The sequence below is a fragment of the Silene latifolia genome, chromosome 9 (genome assembly GCF_048544455.1).
Source record: "Silene latifolia isolate original U9 population chromosome 9, ASM4854445v1, whole genome shotgun sequence".
Taxonomy (NCBI): Eukaryota; Viridiplantae; Streptophyta; class Magnoliopsida; order Caryophyllales; family Caryophyllaceae; genus Silene; species Silene latifolia.
In genome coordinates, this window is record NC_133534.1 from 147,595,934 (window position 1) to 147,609,820 (window position 13,887).

Sequence of the window (13,887 nt, forward strand, 5' to 3'; positions counted from 1 at the left end):
AGTTATCTTTGTTTAAGTTAAAATGTAGATGATAAGCATTATATCTAGTGAACTTTTGTTGCAAAAGTTCTAAATCTTTGATATAAACGTCCTGAACTTTTGGTATAAAAGTCCTGAACCTGAGGTTCTCATGGTTCTCATACGAAGGGGGTTCTCATAGGATCCTAAATATATATATATAGAGAGAGAGAGAGAAGAGATCAACTAAGGTCCTTAGATATATTAAGTCCATAAGTCCTATTGTGAGCCATTGGATGGAGGGAGATGGATGGCCAAGATCAACCTCCAAAAGTGTGTTTATGGACTAATATCACTCATTCTCTCCTCCTTCACTAATCCTTCTAATTAATCACTAATTCACTATAACTTCTTTTCCTCTCATCCACTTCTCTCACATATCACACAACTCATCTTCTCTCTAAAACCCCAAAAAATAAAAACCCAAAAAATCCAAATAAATAAAAAACCCAAAACCCAAATAAATAAATAAAACCCAAAAAATCCAATTAAATCAAAAAACCCAAAAAATCCAATTAAATCAAAAAACCCAAATAAATCATTCATTCTTCTCTTCCTCATTCACCACCACCCACCACTATCCCACCCGACACCAACTCACCACACACCGCCGCCGCCACCACACCGCTGCCACCGCACCGCCACCACCTTTTTTTTTTTTTTCGCCTCGGTTTTTTTTTTTTTTTTTTTTTTTTTTTTTTTTTTTTTTTTTTTTTTTTCGCGTTTGTTGTTTATTTTCATGTTTTGAGTTGTTTTTTCCATTCATTTTTTCTTGTTGTCTTTTATTTTTTTTATTTTGTTACTTCTCCTTTTTTATTCATTTTCTCAAATCTCTTCTTGTTATACTTTTTTTAAGATTTCGGGTTTTAAATCTCGTTTTTTTTATGAGATACTTTTTTTTCATCTAAGATCTACTAAAATATTTTTCATAAAATTTGTTGTTTTAATCTTAGCCATAAAAAAATTTTTATAATTTGTTGATTTTAATCTTATAATTGACTAAAGTTATACAAAAATGGACTAAAGTTATACAAAAAAAGTATGAAGTTATACAAAAATTGACTAAAGTTATACAAAGAATGGACTAAAGTTATACAAAAATGGACTAAAGTTATACAAAAATGGTCTAAAGTTATACAAATATGGACTAAAGTTATACAAAAATGAACCAAAGTTATACAAAAATGAACCAAAGTTATACAAAAATGAACCAAAGTTATACAAAAATGAACCAAAGTTATACAGAAATAGACTAAAGTTATACAAATATAGATTAAAGTTATACAAATATGGGCTAAAGTTATACAAATAAGGACTAAAGTTATACAAAAATGAACCAAAGTTATACAAAAATGGACTAAAGTTATACAAACATGAACCAAAGTTATACAAACATGAACCAAAGTTATACAAAAAAAGACCAGAGTTATACAAAAATGCACCAAAGTTATACAAAAAGTTGGACTAAAGTTATACGAAAATGAACCAAAGTTATACAAAAATGAACCAAAGTTATACAAAAATGAACCAAAGTTATACAAAAATGGACTAACTTTAGTCTATTTTTGTATAACTTTGGTTCATTTTTGTATAACTTTGGTTCATTTTTGTATAACTTTAGTCCAATTTTTTGTATAACTTTAGCCCATTTTTGTATGACTTTAGTCCATTTTTGTATAACTTTTGTCCATTTTTGTATAACTTTAGTCCATATTTGTATAACTTTAGTCATTCATATGTATAACTTTTGTCCATTTTTGTATAACTTTAGTCCATATTTGTATAACTTTAGTCAATTTTTGTATAACTCTAGTCCTTATTTGTATAACTTTAGTCATTCATATGTATAACTTTAGTCCAAAATCCAACTTTAATCCAACAAACTTATAACTGTTGTCCAAATGTATAACTTTAGTCCAAAATTGTATAACTTTAGTCCAAAAATTGTATAACTTTAGTCCAAAAATAAAAAACCAACAAAACCTGAAAAATAAAAACCAAATCTCGCCAATACTAGATCTAAAATAAAAAAACCCGCCAATCTAACAAAAAAAACCCGTCTAAGAAAAAAACCAAATAACTAAAAAAACCAAATAACAATGAAATACAATACAATAACAATAATTGTGTAACTCTAATTTATACAATTTATAACTTTAATCCTTATTTGTATAACTTCAGTCCATATTCGTATAACTTTAGTCCATATTCGTATAACTTTAGTCAGTTTTTGTATAACTTTAGTCCATTTTTGTACAACTTTAGTCAATTTTTGTATAACTCTAGTCCTTATTTGTATAACTTTAGTCCATATTTGTATAACTTTAGTCCATTTTTGTATAACTTTAGTCCAAAATTGTAAAAAAAAGTGATGAAAGTAGAGAAAAATAAAACTAGATCTGAAAACTAATAATAAAAAAATAACCAAATAACAATAACAAAAAAAAACCATAATAACAAAAACAAAAAAAAAAACCCATAATAACAAAAACCCGTTCATTTAACAAAAAAACTCGTAAATCTAACAAAAATACCAAATATAAAAAAAACCAAATAACAATAACAATAACAAAAAAAAAATAACAAAATCATGATTCATCAAAAAAATTAACAATGAAAAATTTATATGTCGTGTGTATAACTTTAATGCACGCAGTGTATAACTTTAATACACAATATGTATAACTTTAGTCCAAAATTTGTGTAACTCTAATTTATACAATTTATAACTTTAGAGGTTAATACTATGAATGAGCCATGACAATAACAAATTATATACATAAATAAAAAATGTAAATCTGAAAAAAAAATCAAATAACAATAACAACCAAATAACAAAATAAAAAAAATATAACAAAAACAAAGATCTGAATCTGAAAACAAAAACAAAAACAAAAATAACAAAAACCAAAATAACAAAAATAACCTAATAAAAAAATGAAGAACAAAAAAATGAAGAACACAAAACAAAAAAGAAAAAGTGACGATGTGAACAAAAAAACCAAAAAAAAAAAAAAAAAAAAAAAAAAAAGCAAAACCAAAAAAAAAAAACAGGCGGCAGGAATGTGACGCGTGAAGGGTTGGTTGTGGGGTGGTGAAGGGCTGGTTGTGTCGGGGTGGTAAGGGCGGCAGGGAGGATGGTTGTGGGGAGGACGGAGAAAGGAGCAGGGGAGGAGGATGGCGGCTGAATCTAGGGGTGGCGGTCGTGCGAGGGGGCGGCGGTCGTGCGAGGGGGGTGGCCGTCGTGCGGGTGTGCGTGGGGCAGCAGGTCTGGTGCTGGGGGTCGGGTGTGGTGGTGGTCGTCTGGTGGTGTGGTGGTGGGTCGGGTGTGGTGGTGGTAATTGTATTTTATTGTTTTTTGGGGTTTTTTTTTGTTGATGAACAAATGAATATTTGTTTGGTTTTTGGTTTTTTTTTGTTTTAGTTTATTTTGGTTTGGTTTTTTTTTTTGAGAGAATGAGAGAGAAAGAGTGAATGTGAGAAATGAGAGAGGATGAGTGAATGAGGAAGTGAGTTGGGAGATTAGAATGATGGTAGAGTTATACAAAATTAGGTGGAGTTATACACAATTAGGGAGGGAGATTAGGGAGGTTCATTTGTGACCCTTGAATGAGATGTAATCTCATCCCTCCATCCCTTCCATCCAAAGGCCCTTATAAGGACTTAGGGACTCATATGATATGAGGACCTTATAAGAACCCTTCTCTATATATATATATATATATATATATATATATATATATATATATATATATATATATATATATATATATATATATAGAGAGAGAGAGAGAGAGAGAGAGAGAGAGAGAGAGAGGGTTCTAGTAAGTCCCTTACATCTTATAAGTCCCTAAGTCCTTCTATGGGCCTTTGGATGAAGGGAATGGATGGGTGAGATTAGATCCCAATGGATGGCTACAAATCAATCTACTCTAATTAGCTCCTCATTGCAATTAAACTCCTCACTAATCCATTCATCCTCATTGTCACAAACTCCTTTCATCTCTCTATATCTCACATTCTCTCTCATTCTTTTCTCTCAATTTTTTTCTCAAAAAACAAAAGAAACAAATTCGTCTGCTCTCTCCCTCTCATCTTCAAACCCAACAAAAAAAAATACTAAATCTAAATCTGAAAAATAAATACTAAATCTCCCTCTCATCCTCCCGTCGTCTTTCCTCCCTCCATCCTTCCTCCCGCGTTCGTCCATCCTCCCTCTCATGTGGTTTTTTATTTTTTTTTCAATTTTTTTTTTCCTTATTTCGATTGTTGTTGGTTGTATCGGTTGGTGGTGTTGTTTATGGCGGTGGTCGGATATTGGGGACGACCCTGACAACCAACCTCTTGCCGCCTCCGCACAACCGCACTCTCACTTCCGCCACCCTCCCTCCTCCTTCCGCCGCCTCGCTCCTCTATCCCCTCCTCCTTTTGGTTAAGGCTGCCACCCCCTTGTTTCAAGACCTGTTTTGTTGTTTTTTTTTGTTTAAATGGTAGGTGTGCTGTGTTGCTGAGTTGTTGTTGTTGTTGTTGTTTTTTTTTTTTTTTTTTGAAATGGTAGGTGTGTTGTGTTTGCTGCGTTGCTCTTCTTTTTTTCTTTTTTTTCCGTTTTTTTATATCTAATCGTATTTGTTAGATTTTTTTGTTAGTTTTACGATTTTTGTAAGATTTATTTTTGGTTAGATTTACGTTTATTTTTTCAGATTTACGATTTTTGTTAGATTTGCGGTTTTAGAAATGAAAATAATTTCAGAATAATTTGTTGATTTAAATTACATTTAAAATTTTTCAGATCTATTGTCTTGTATTGTTTAAATTCGTTATATAGAGATCAAGTGGGTTTTATTGGTTAAAAACACACTTTAATCTCATATTGTTTTTTCAGATTTACTAAGTTATACCCTTAAAACATTAAAGTTATACTATTTATGACTAAAATTATACCCTTAAAACATTAAAGTTACACTATTTACGACTACAGTTATACCCTTAAAATATTAAAGTTATACTATTTAATACTAAAGTTATACCCTTAAAACATTAAAGTTACACTATTTACGACTAAAGTTATACCCTTTTTTCGTTTTTCATATTTACATTAGTTTTTTATAGTTTTTTTTTTGTTTTTTGTGTTAGTGTTTTGTGTTATAAATATGAAAATTAGACAAAAAAATGATCTTGTTTTATATTTTTATATTTCAAATATCGTCATATTTTATATTTTTCTTTAGATCTATTAGTTTTTTGTAATTTAGATTCTTTTTAATTATTTCATATTTTGTATTAATTTTGTGTGTTGTTGGTGGTGGTTTTTTAGATCTATTAATTTTTCAGATCTAAATTCGTCCTATTATTTATTTTTTAATTTTTTAGATCTATTTTATTTTTGATTAAAGTTATACCCTTTAAGCATTAAAGTTGCACTAAAAATGAAGTATACAAAAAATGCCCATTATGTGCAACTTCAGTGGCATTATGTGCAACTTCAATGGCAATATGTGCAACTTCAGTGGCAATATGCGTAACTTCGGTGTCATTATATGCAACTTCAATAGCATTATGTGCAACTTCAATGCTTATTATGCACAACTTCAGTAGTAATATGCGTAACTTCAGTGGCAATATGCGTAACTTCAGTGTCATTATGTGCAACTTCAATGCCCATTATGCGCAACTTCAGTGGCATTATGTGCAACTTCAATGGCAATATGTGAAACTTCAATCTCGTCTTCTTATTGTGTTGGTTTCAAATTTGAATTTAAATTTGGACTAAAGTTACATGATTTTGGACTAAAGTTACACAATTTTAGACTAAAGTTACACAATTTTGGATAAAGTTATACAAAAAGGACTAAAGTTATAGTAGGACAAATTATATAAACTTGTCTTAAAATTAAATAAATTCCAAGTATTTTTTGACTAAAGTTACACAAATTTGGACTAAAGTTACACAATTTTGAACAAAAGTTATACAAAAATGACTAAAGTTATACTCGTAAAACACTCTAAAAAAACACTTTAAAAATTACACTCTAAAAAATACTGAAATGTCGTAAACTTATCTTAAAATTACAAAAAGTCGAAAAAATATATTTCAAATTCACTTTTTTTTGTATAAAGTTGCACTATTTTGAATTAAAGTTATACTTGTAAAACACTGAAGTTATACTCTAAAAACTACTGAAATGTCGTAAACTTGTCTTAAAATTACAAAAAGTCAAAAAAATATACTTTAAATTCACTTTTTTGTATAAAGTTGCACTATTTTGAATTAAAGTTATAAATGTAAAACACTGAAGTTGTACTCTAAAAACTACTGAAATGTCGTAAACTTGTCTTAAAATTACAAAAAGTCAAGAAAATATACTTGAAATTCACTTTTTAATATAAAGTTACACTATTTTGGATTAAAGTTATACTCGTAAAACACAGAAGTTACACTCTAAAAAATCTGAAATGTCGTTAACTTGTCTTAAAATTACAAAAAGTCGAAAAAATATACTTCAAATTTACTTTTTAATATAAAGTTGCACTATTTTGAATTAAAGTTATACTTGTAAAACACTGAAGTTATACTCTAAAAACTACTGAAATGTCGTAAACTTGTCTTAAAATTACAAAAAGTCAAAAAATATCCGTCAAAATCACCTTTTAGTATAAAGTTGCACTATTTTGAATTAAAGTTATACTCGTAAAACACAAAAGTTACACTCTAAAAGATATTGAAATGTCATAAACTTGTCTTAAAATTACAAAAAGTTAAAAATATATACTTCAAAATCCCTTTTTAGTATAAAGTTGCACTATTTTCGATTAAAGTTATACTCATAAAACAAAGAAGTTACACTCTAAAAAATACAGAATTGTCGTAAACTTGTCTTAGTGTTTTTGAGAGATGAGAGAAATGAAATGTGTGATATGTGAGAGAAGTGGATTAGAGGAGAAGAAGTTATACTGAATTAGTGATTAACTAGTTTAGATCCCGCGCAATGAATGCGCGGTATTTATAGAGTTTTACTTTTATATTACTTAATAATGCTAAATTAATACCTCGCTAATTTTTCATATTTCATGTCATTATATTTTGATATGATAAAATAAATTGAACTGTAAAATTATTCAAGAAAACTGAGTAAAATTGAACTACAAAATAATAGTGGTATCTAATTAATTGTTCATTTTTTCGTTATTATTTTTTTTTGAGAAAAAAAAATTAAACTGAAAATTAGTCAAAGAGAATTGAGTAACGTGCTGAAATGTATTTTTTAAAAACTATTTTTTATACCACAAAACTAATGATTCCAATTTATTAATTCTCTCATTTGTTTTTGTCATGTAAGTAATCAAAACGATTTATAGTTTTGTTTATACATAGTATGAGTCAAGTCATTCTCAAATAATAACATCAATAAAAGATCTAATAGTTTATAGCTTTTTATTATTTATATTTTAATTAAAATACTATAGTTTAGTGTTTAGTGAAAATTATAAAATTTGATGAAAAAGTTAATATTTAATGAAAAAATTATATAATGAAATACATTATAATTATTAATTACTTTATTTAGTGAATAAAATTAAATTATCAATAGTTTCCTTATTTATAAAGATACTTTTTGGAGGGAAAATTTGGAAGTTCACCTATTCATTTAGTAAATAGAGGATTAGAATGGATTAGTGAGGGAGGAGAGTGTGTGTGAGATTAGCCATTAAACACCATTTTTGTGAGTTGATCTTGTCCATTCATTTTTATCATCCAATGGCCCTTAATAGAACTTATGGACTTATAACTATATAGTGGACTTAGCTGATCTCCTCTCTCTCTCTCTCTCTCTCTCTCTCTATATATATATATATATATATATATATATATATATATATATATATATATATATATATATATATATATATATATATATATATATAGAGAGAGAGAGAGAGAGAGAGAGAGAGAGATTGGATTTGGTGATTTTGGTTCTTATGGTGAGTTGTGAGTTGGGGGAATCTCAGCCACTAGATTATATTAGAGATGAGTGGCCAAGATCAAATCTTACATGTCATATAAAACCATTGTCATTTACTTATTTTCTCTTTTTTCTAATGTTACTTTTTTTTACTTTAATTTTTTTTTCTCTTTTTTTACCTCGTGTTATTTTGCTTTTTTTTACCACTTTGATATTTTTGTTTTCTCTTATGTTTTTCTTTAATTTACTCATTATGTTACCTTTTTTTCTTTTTCTTTTTGTACCGGATTTTTTTATACTTGAAATTTTTTTTTACTCTTATTTTTTTTACCTCGTGTTATTATGCTATTATTGTGCTTTTTTTTTTTACCTAGATTTTTTGTACGACTTTGATTTTTTTCTCTTTTTTTTTTTTTACCACATGTTATTGTGTTGTTATTGTTATTTCGCTGTTATTGTGATGTTATTCTGCTGTTACTTTGATTTTTTTTACGACTTTGATTTTTTTTTACCACGTGTTATTGTGCTGTTATTGTTATTCCGCTGTTATTGTGATGTTATTCTGCTGTTACTGTGAATTTTTTCACGACTTTGATTTTTTTTACCACGTGTTATTGTCTTTGTTATTTTTTTATTCCATTTGTTATTGTGATGTTATTCTCATTTATTCTTGTGATTTTTTAACGACTTTGATTTTTTTTTTCTTTTTTTTACCACATGTTATTGTGCTGTTATTGTGTTGTTATTGTTATTCCGCTGTTATTGTGATGTTATTCTGCTGTTACTTTGATTTTTTTTACGACTTTGATTTTTTTTCTTTTTTTTACCACGTGTTATTGTGCTGTTATTCTACTGTTACTATTCCGGTGTCACTTTGATTTTTTTTACTTACAACAAATTCGATTCTCCAACAAATTCGGAGAGGTGCCAAACTAATATGATCCTCCTTATTAGAAAGATGAAAAAAAAAGCAGCTCAAAATAGTTATAATTCTGCTAGTTATAATTCATCCTTTTAAGGGTTGCTTTTTCTTCTTTTTGTAAACTTTATGTCGTACTTAGTCTAAATAAAAAACTTGATCATGTCTTTCCCACATAAGATTTCTCGATTCTTGATTATGAATTAGACATTAGCAGTTCTTCATCCATCTTGGAACTGAATGAAGGAAATTAAAGACTTGATCATTTGCAGAATTAGAGCTGACACGTTGCTCTTGATAACAGTTCTGAAGACCCCATTCTTTGTGGGAAGTCGGTCTTAAAATCCACGGTTCCGACTATGTGCGACCAACATATAAGAATATCTGAACAGAACATTCGCAGGGCCATGAAGAAGGGCAGTGCTTCTGGTGCCGTCACTCAAAGGCTCGCTCCTAAGTTCCATGTAGTATTAACCGAGTACATGCGCCTTATCCAAACTAGAAGAAGAGCTAGGAGACTCGACAACCTTGCATCGAAGGGTAATGCTACTTGATGATTCTCTTGTCCATACTGCCCCTAGGTAAGTGGAAATTCATTTAGGTATTCGGAGAGGTGCCATCAACGGGAGCATCACGGGACATCCAATTAATTTAATCAAGAATCAAGCTCATAAAATTACTGTCAATGGTGGACGATGGTGACTCAACACCTCTAGTTTCGCCATCTTTGATCATAAAAGACGCATCATTATTCAAATCAACATATCCAACTTGTTACCAATTTCACATCTTCTTCCTCCTCATCTTCATCCACAACCCTCAATCCGCGCTGTTCATCAATCTCCTCGAGATCCACATCTTCATCAGCATCTAATTCATCAACATCAATAACAACATCCTAATTCCGCTGGTTAACAACATCAATAACAGCAAAGACGGGTTGAATCTCATCCGCGCTGTTTGTCAGACTCCTTGAATCCTAAAGCAGCTGGAATTACACCTATTAATAGCACCGTCATCATCGACTTCTGCTATTGTGGTGAACCAAACTGCCGCCAGAACACGTCGGCGATCTATTTCATCGACGTCAGCCGTCAGTTAATTAAAGATACGAATGAAAAATAAAATTAATTGTGCAGTAGCCACCGATTCATCATCAATTGTGCAGGAAAAATAAAATTATTTAATGGTAATGGTGATGGAGTAAGTAAATTGAGTAGTAATGATTCGAGAGATAAGAATGATGGGATTTTGATCAGATTGAATTGAATTGGGGAAAAATGTTGAATTAGTTTGAAGTGGAATAACGTGATCAGCGACAATATTTGATTTGAAAGCGTCATCTTATTTTTGTTTTGGATTAATCTCAGCCGTGTATCTAACTTTATCCAATGGCTGAGATTTTAAAGAAGAGCAAACTCACAACACACCGTAAGAACCAAACTCACGAGATCCCGCCTCTCTCTCTCTCTCTCTCTCTCTCTATATATATATATATATATATATATATATATATATATATATATATATATATATATATATATATATATATATATATATATATATATATATATATATATATATAGGCAAGATCCGGTGAGTTTGCCACTTTTCGTGAGTTACCCCCGCATTTATATACCATTGGATCTAACAAGATCAAGGGTTGAGATTATATCAAAAAAAAATACACACACTCATTTTTTTTCTCTCTCTCTTCCACTTAATCTTACGTTTTCCCTTTTTTTCTCTAGCTTTGTTCATTCTTCACCTCTTTTTTCTTACGGAAATTTCCCATGGTACCCTCGAACTTTGGCAGATTACACATGGTACCCCTCGAATTAACTTTGTACATAAGGTACCCATTAGTTTGACTTTTTCTTTCCCAAAATGGCCATTGACAAACGGCTGTTAAGTTTTCTTAACGTCAGTTACAATTTCACTTTTTGGTGGGAAAGTTAGTTTGAACTATACACTTTTTGCCCATGGTACCCCTGTGTTTCAAACTTTTGCCCAATGTACCCAATTTCTAGAATGAACAAAAAATAACGGCTATATTGATGTAGCCGTTGGAATCTGTTGCTTTAAAAGCCAAATCTCCCTCATTTACAATTAAAACAAGTATCAATACATAAGGAAACTCAATAATGTCTTATACATCTAATGCAAGTTCTTATTCAAGAGGAATTGAAGTAGAAAACAAACAATGCCCAAGATGCAAAAAAGATCAAACATAAGGTCCTCTGGGGCCTCTCTGCAAAGAAATCCAATGAAGCTATATTACAAGTGTGATGATTGTGGTTGGTTTCAATGGTGCCAAGCTAAAATAGTAGAAGACAATCAACATGAAGAAGAAGAAATACAACAAATGCATAATCTACATGAAGTGACGAAGAAACTGAAGGAACAAGCTGAGATGCTCAATCTGTTGAAGGCAAAAATGGATGATATGTCAAAGCTACTACAACTTAGCATAAAAATAGCCATTTTTATGTACATGTTCTTGTTATATGTCATGATGAACCAAAGAAGTGGATAAGAAACTATGTAATATGCAACAACTGTAATAGAATCAAATGCAATTAGTAAGATTAAAACTTGCAATGCTAGCATTGATCATTGTTGTTAATTATATAAAGGTTGTTCCTGTGATTTATAAATCACCAAAATGTTGCTGACTGTGTGATATATAAATCACCAAAAGCTGCAACACAGTTAATAAACTGCACAAAATATACCCATAACAGTTTACCAAATAAGCAAAAAATGGCAACTGACTTAGTTAACAACCTAACTTAGCCAAAAAATGAGTGTCTTTTCAGAAACATACTTAACCCTTGCTTGTTGAAGCTCCATCTTTCCTGGCCCTCTTCTTCTGACTGCCACCACCCCCACTAGCCTTCCTCTGTTTTGCTGTTGGACCTCCTTTACAAGACCTTGCATTGTGTCCAACAGTTTTGCATATTGAGCATGTGATTGTTGTTGATCTTTTACCTTTCTTCTTGGGCTCGTCTGGTTTCCTCTTTCTTTGCCTTGCAGTCTTCTTCCTATGCTCCTCTCTGGAATAGGGGGTAAAACTTGAGGGAATTGGAAGGTTGGCCATGCATCCTTATTAGGTAAAGGATGCATATGTTCTCCATAGGTGAGCTTGTAACATTGACCCCTATAGAATCCATGCACATAGTCCACTGGTTGCTCCCTATTGTCAAAAATAGCTCTACATGCATGCTTACATGGGATTCCAGTTATCTGCCACCCCCCACATAAGCATGTCCCCTTAAGAATGTCCACTGGATGAGGTTTAGTACCCTCAAGCACCTCAAACTCCCCACCACCTGCTTTAATAACCATACACTGGTTACTCCCATGGATATTGTACTCTAATATCTCCTTAGCATAAGGTGTAGGTTCATGCATTTGCAAGCCATCTGCCACTTCCATCCTTTCAGCCATCTTTGCCATGAAATCAGTTCTGATTCCTTCCATAAGGGTCATCACAGGCTTCTCCCTTAAATCATTTATTAATGCATTGAATGACTCCACAAAATTAGAGGTGTTATGGTCACAAGCAATGTTTGGGTCAAACTGTGATTTTGACCATTGTTCCTCAACACTTAACAAATAATCAAGCAGCTGACTGGACAACTTATTTATCTCCTCAATTGCTTTGTGAAATGCATGAGTTGAGGTTGCATTGGCTGCCCTCCAAAACAGGTCATGGAATGCAGGCCCTCCCCATTTGAGCTTGAAGTTGGAATATAAATGTTGTGCACAAATCCTCTTGGTGGACTGAGGAAACTCTTTTTCAAGTGCCCTCTCAACTCCCTTCATTCTGTCACTGATAAATGTCCAATCCCATTTGGAACATCCAACACTCTGAAATGCCAACCTTAGATTTCTGAAAAAATAAGTCCAAGATTCAGTGTTCTCCTTCCCCACAATTGCATATGAAATACAATACAGATTATTGTTGGCATCTACACTTATAGCAGATAACAACATCCCCTTATACCTCCCCTTCAGATGACACCCATCAACACCAATGATGGGCCTACAACCTCTCAAAAACCCAAGTATCCATGAATGAAAACTCACAAACATAGCTTTGAAGTGGACTGGACCACCAGTTTGACCACCAGTCTGTCCAGTTTGAGGGTTATGCCAGGTAATTAAAGCCCAAGAACCTGGATTAGTCTGTTTTATCACCTCTCCATAAGCTGCCAAGCTATTGTAACTCTCCTCAAATCCCCCATACACCATTTCAACATACAGAATTTCGACCTTATACATTGTCCTTAGGCATACATCAATGCCATAACCCTTCATTAACAAATCTGCCATTGACTTAACTGGCATCTCAGGATGAGCTCTTAATTCAGTCTCTATCTTTTTAGCCATCCAAGGAACAGTGGCCATAGGATTCCTTTTCAAGTTAAAGCACTCCTTATGGTTCCCTGTTAGAGTCTTAATAGCCCATGTCACAGAGTCAGGCAAACATGAGCTATGAAGCTTCCAAGTACACAACTTCCCACTGCATTCACCGTATATCTTCTTTTATCGATTTTAACACAATCACACTGAAGCCCTCTTGTACACGTGTCGAGAGCACTGAAAGAAACTCCCCCTTAGACATGAACATTAGCCATGGCTTTAACACAATCTGACCCCATCTAGCTGGTGTATATATCCTTCCATTCTTATACATTTTCAAACTCTGCTCATTATCTTCTTCATCCTCTTCATTAACTCCAACAGTGAGCCCAACATCAAATGGATGAACAGCCTCATTATCATCCAACTCCTCAATGTCTTGCTCTTCAACCATTGCACTGTCATCACTGTCTCTACTATCCTCACCATCACTACAATAATAGTCCTCATCACTCTCATCACTGTCATCATTGTCATCCTCCACCCCCATAAAAGAATGAGGCACTCTATTCCTTCTAGGCCTGTCTTCAACAACATCAACTTCAGTAGGGATCCTCTGCT

The 13,887-nt window shown here is 31.9% G+C and overlaps 1 protein-coding gene across 1 annotated transcript; it reads right to left on the bottom strand.

The window, feature by feature from the left end:
- Positions 1-9,108: 9,108 nt before the first annotated feature.
- On the bottom strand, positions 9,109-13,311 carry LOC141601732 (uncharacterized). The gene is made up of 4 exons (XM_074422032.1): positions 11,726-13,311; positions 11,594-11,618; positions 9,677-9,796; positions 9,109-9,255 (listed from the first exon to the last, which is right to left on the bottom strand). The coding sequence occupies exons 1-4, from the start codon at positions 13,309-13,311 to the stop codon at positions 9,109-9,111; spliced, it is 1,878 nt and encodes a 625-aa protein (XP_074278133.1).
- Positions 13,312-13,887: the final 576 nt, after the last annotated feature.

What these genes read in the sequence shown, in the direction of transcription:
- LOC141601732 (XM_074422032.1), bottom strand. Translation starts at nt 13,311, where the DNA reads ATGGCCACTGTTCCTTGGATGGCTAAAAAGATAGAGACTGAATTAAGA. An exon ending in CTTCAACAAGCAAGGGTTAA is followed by an intron (nt 11,619 to 11,725) that starts GTATGTTTCTGA and finishes TATTTTGTGCAG; the next exon opens with TTTATTAACTGTGTTGCAGC. An exon ending in TAACTGTGTTGCAGCTTTTG is followed by an intron (nt 9,797 to 11,593) that starts GTGATTTATATA and finishes CAGCGGAATTAG; the next exon opens with GATGTTGTTATTGATGTTGA.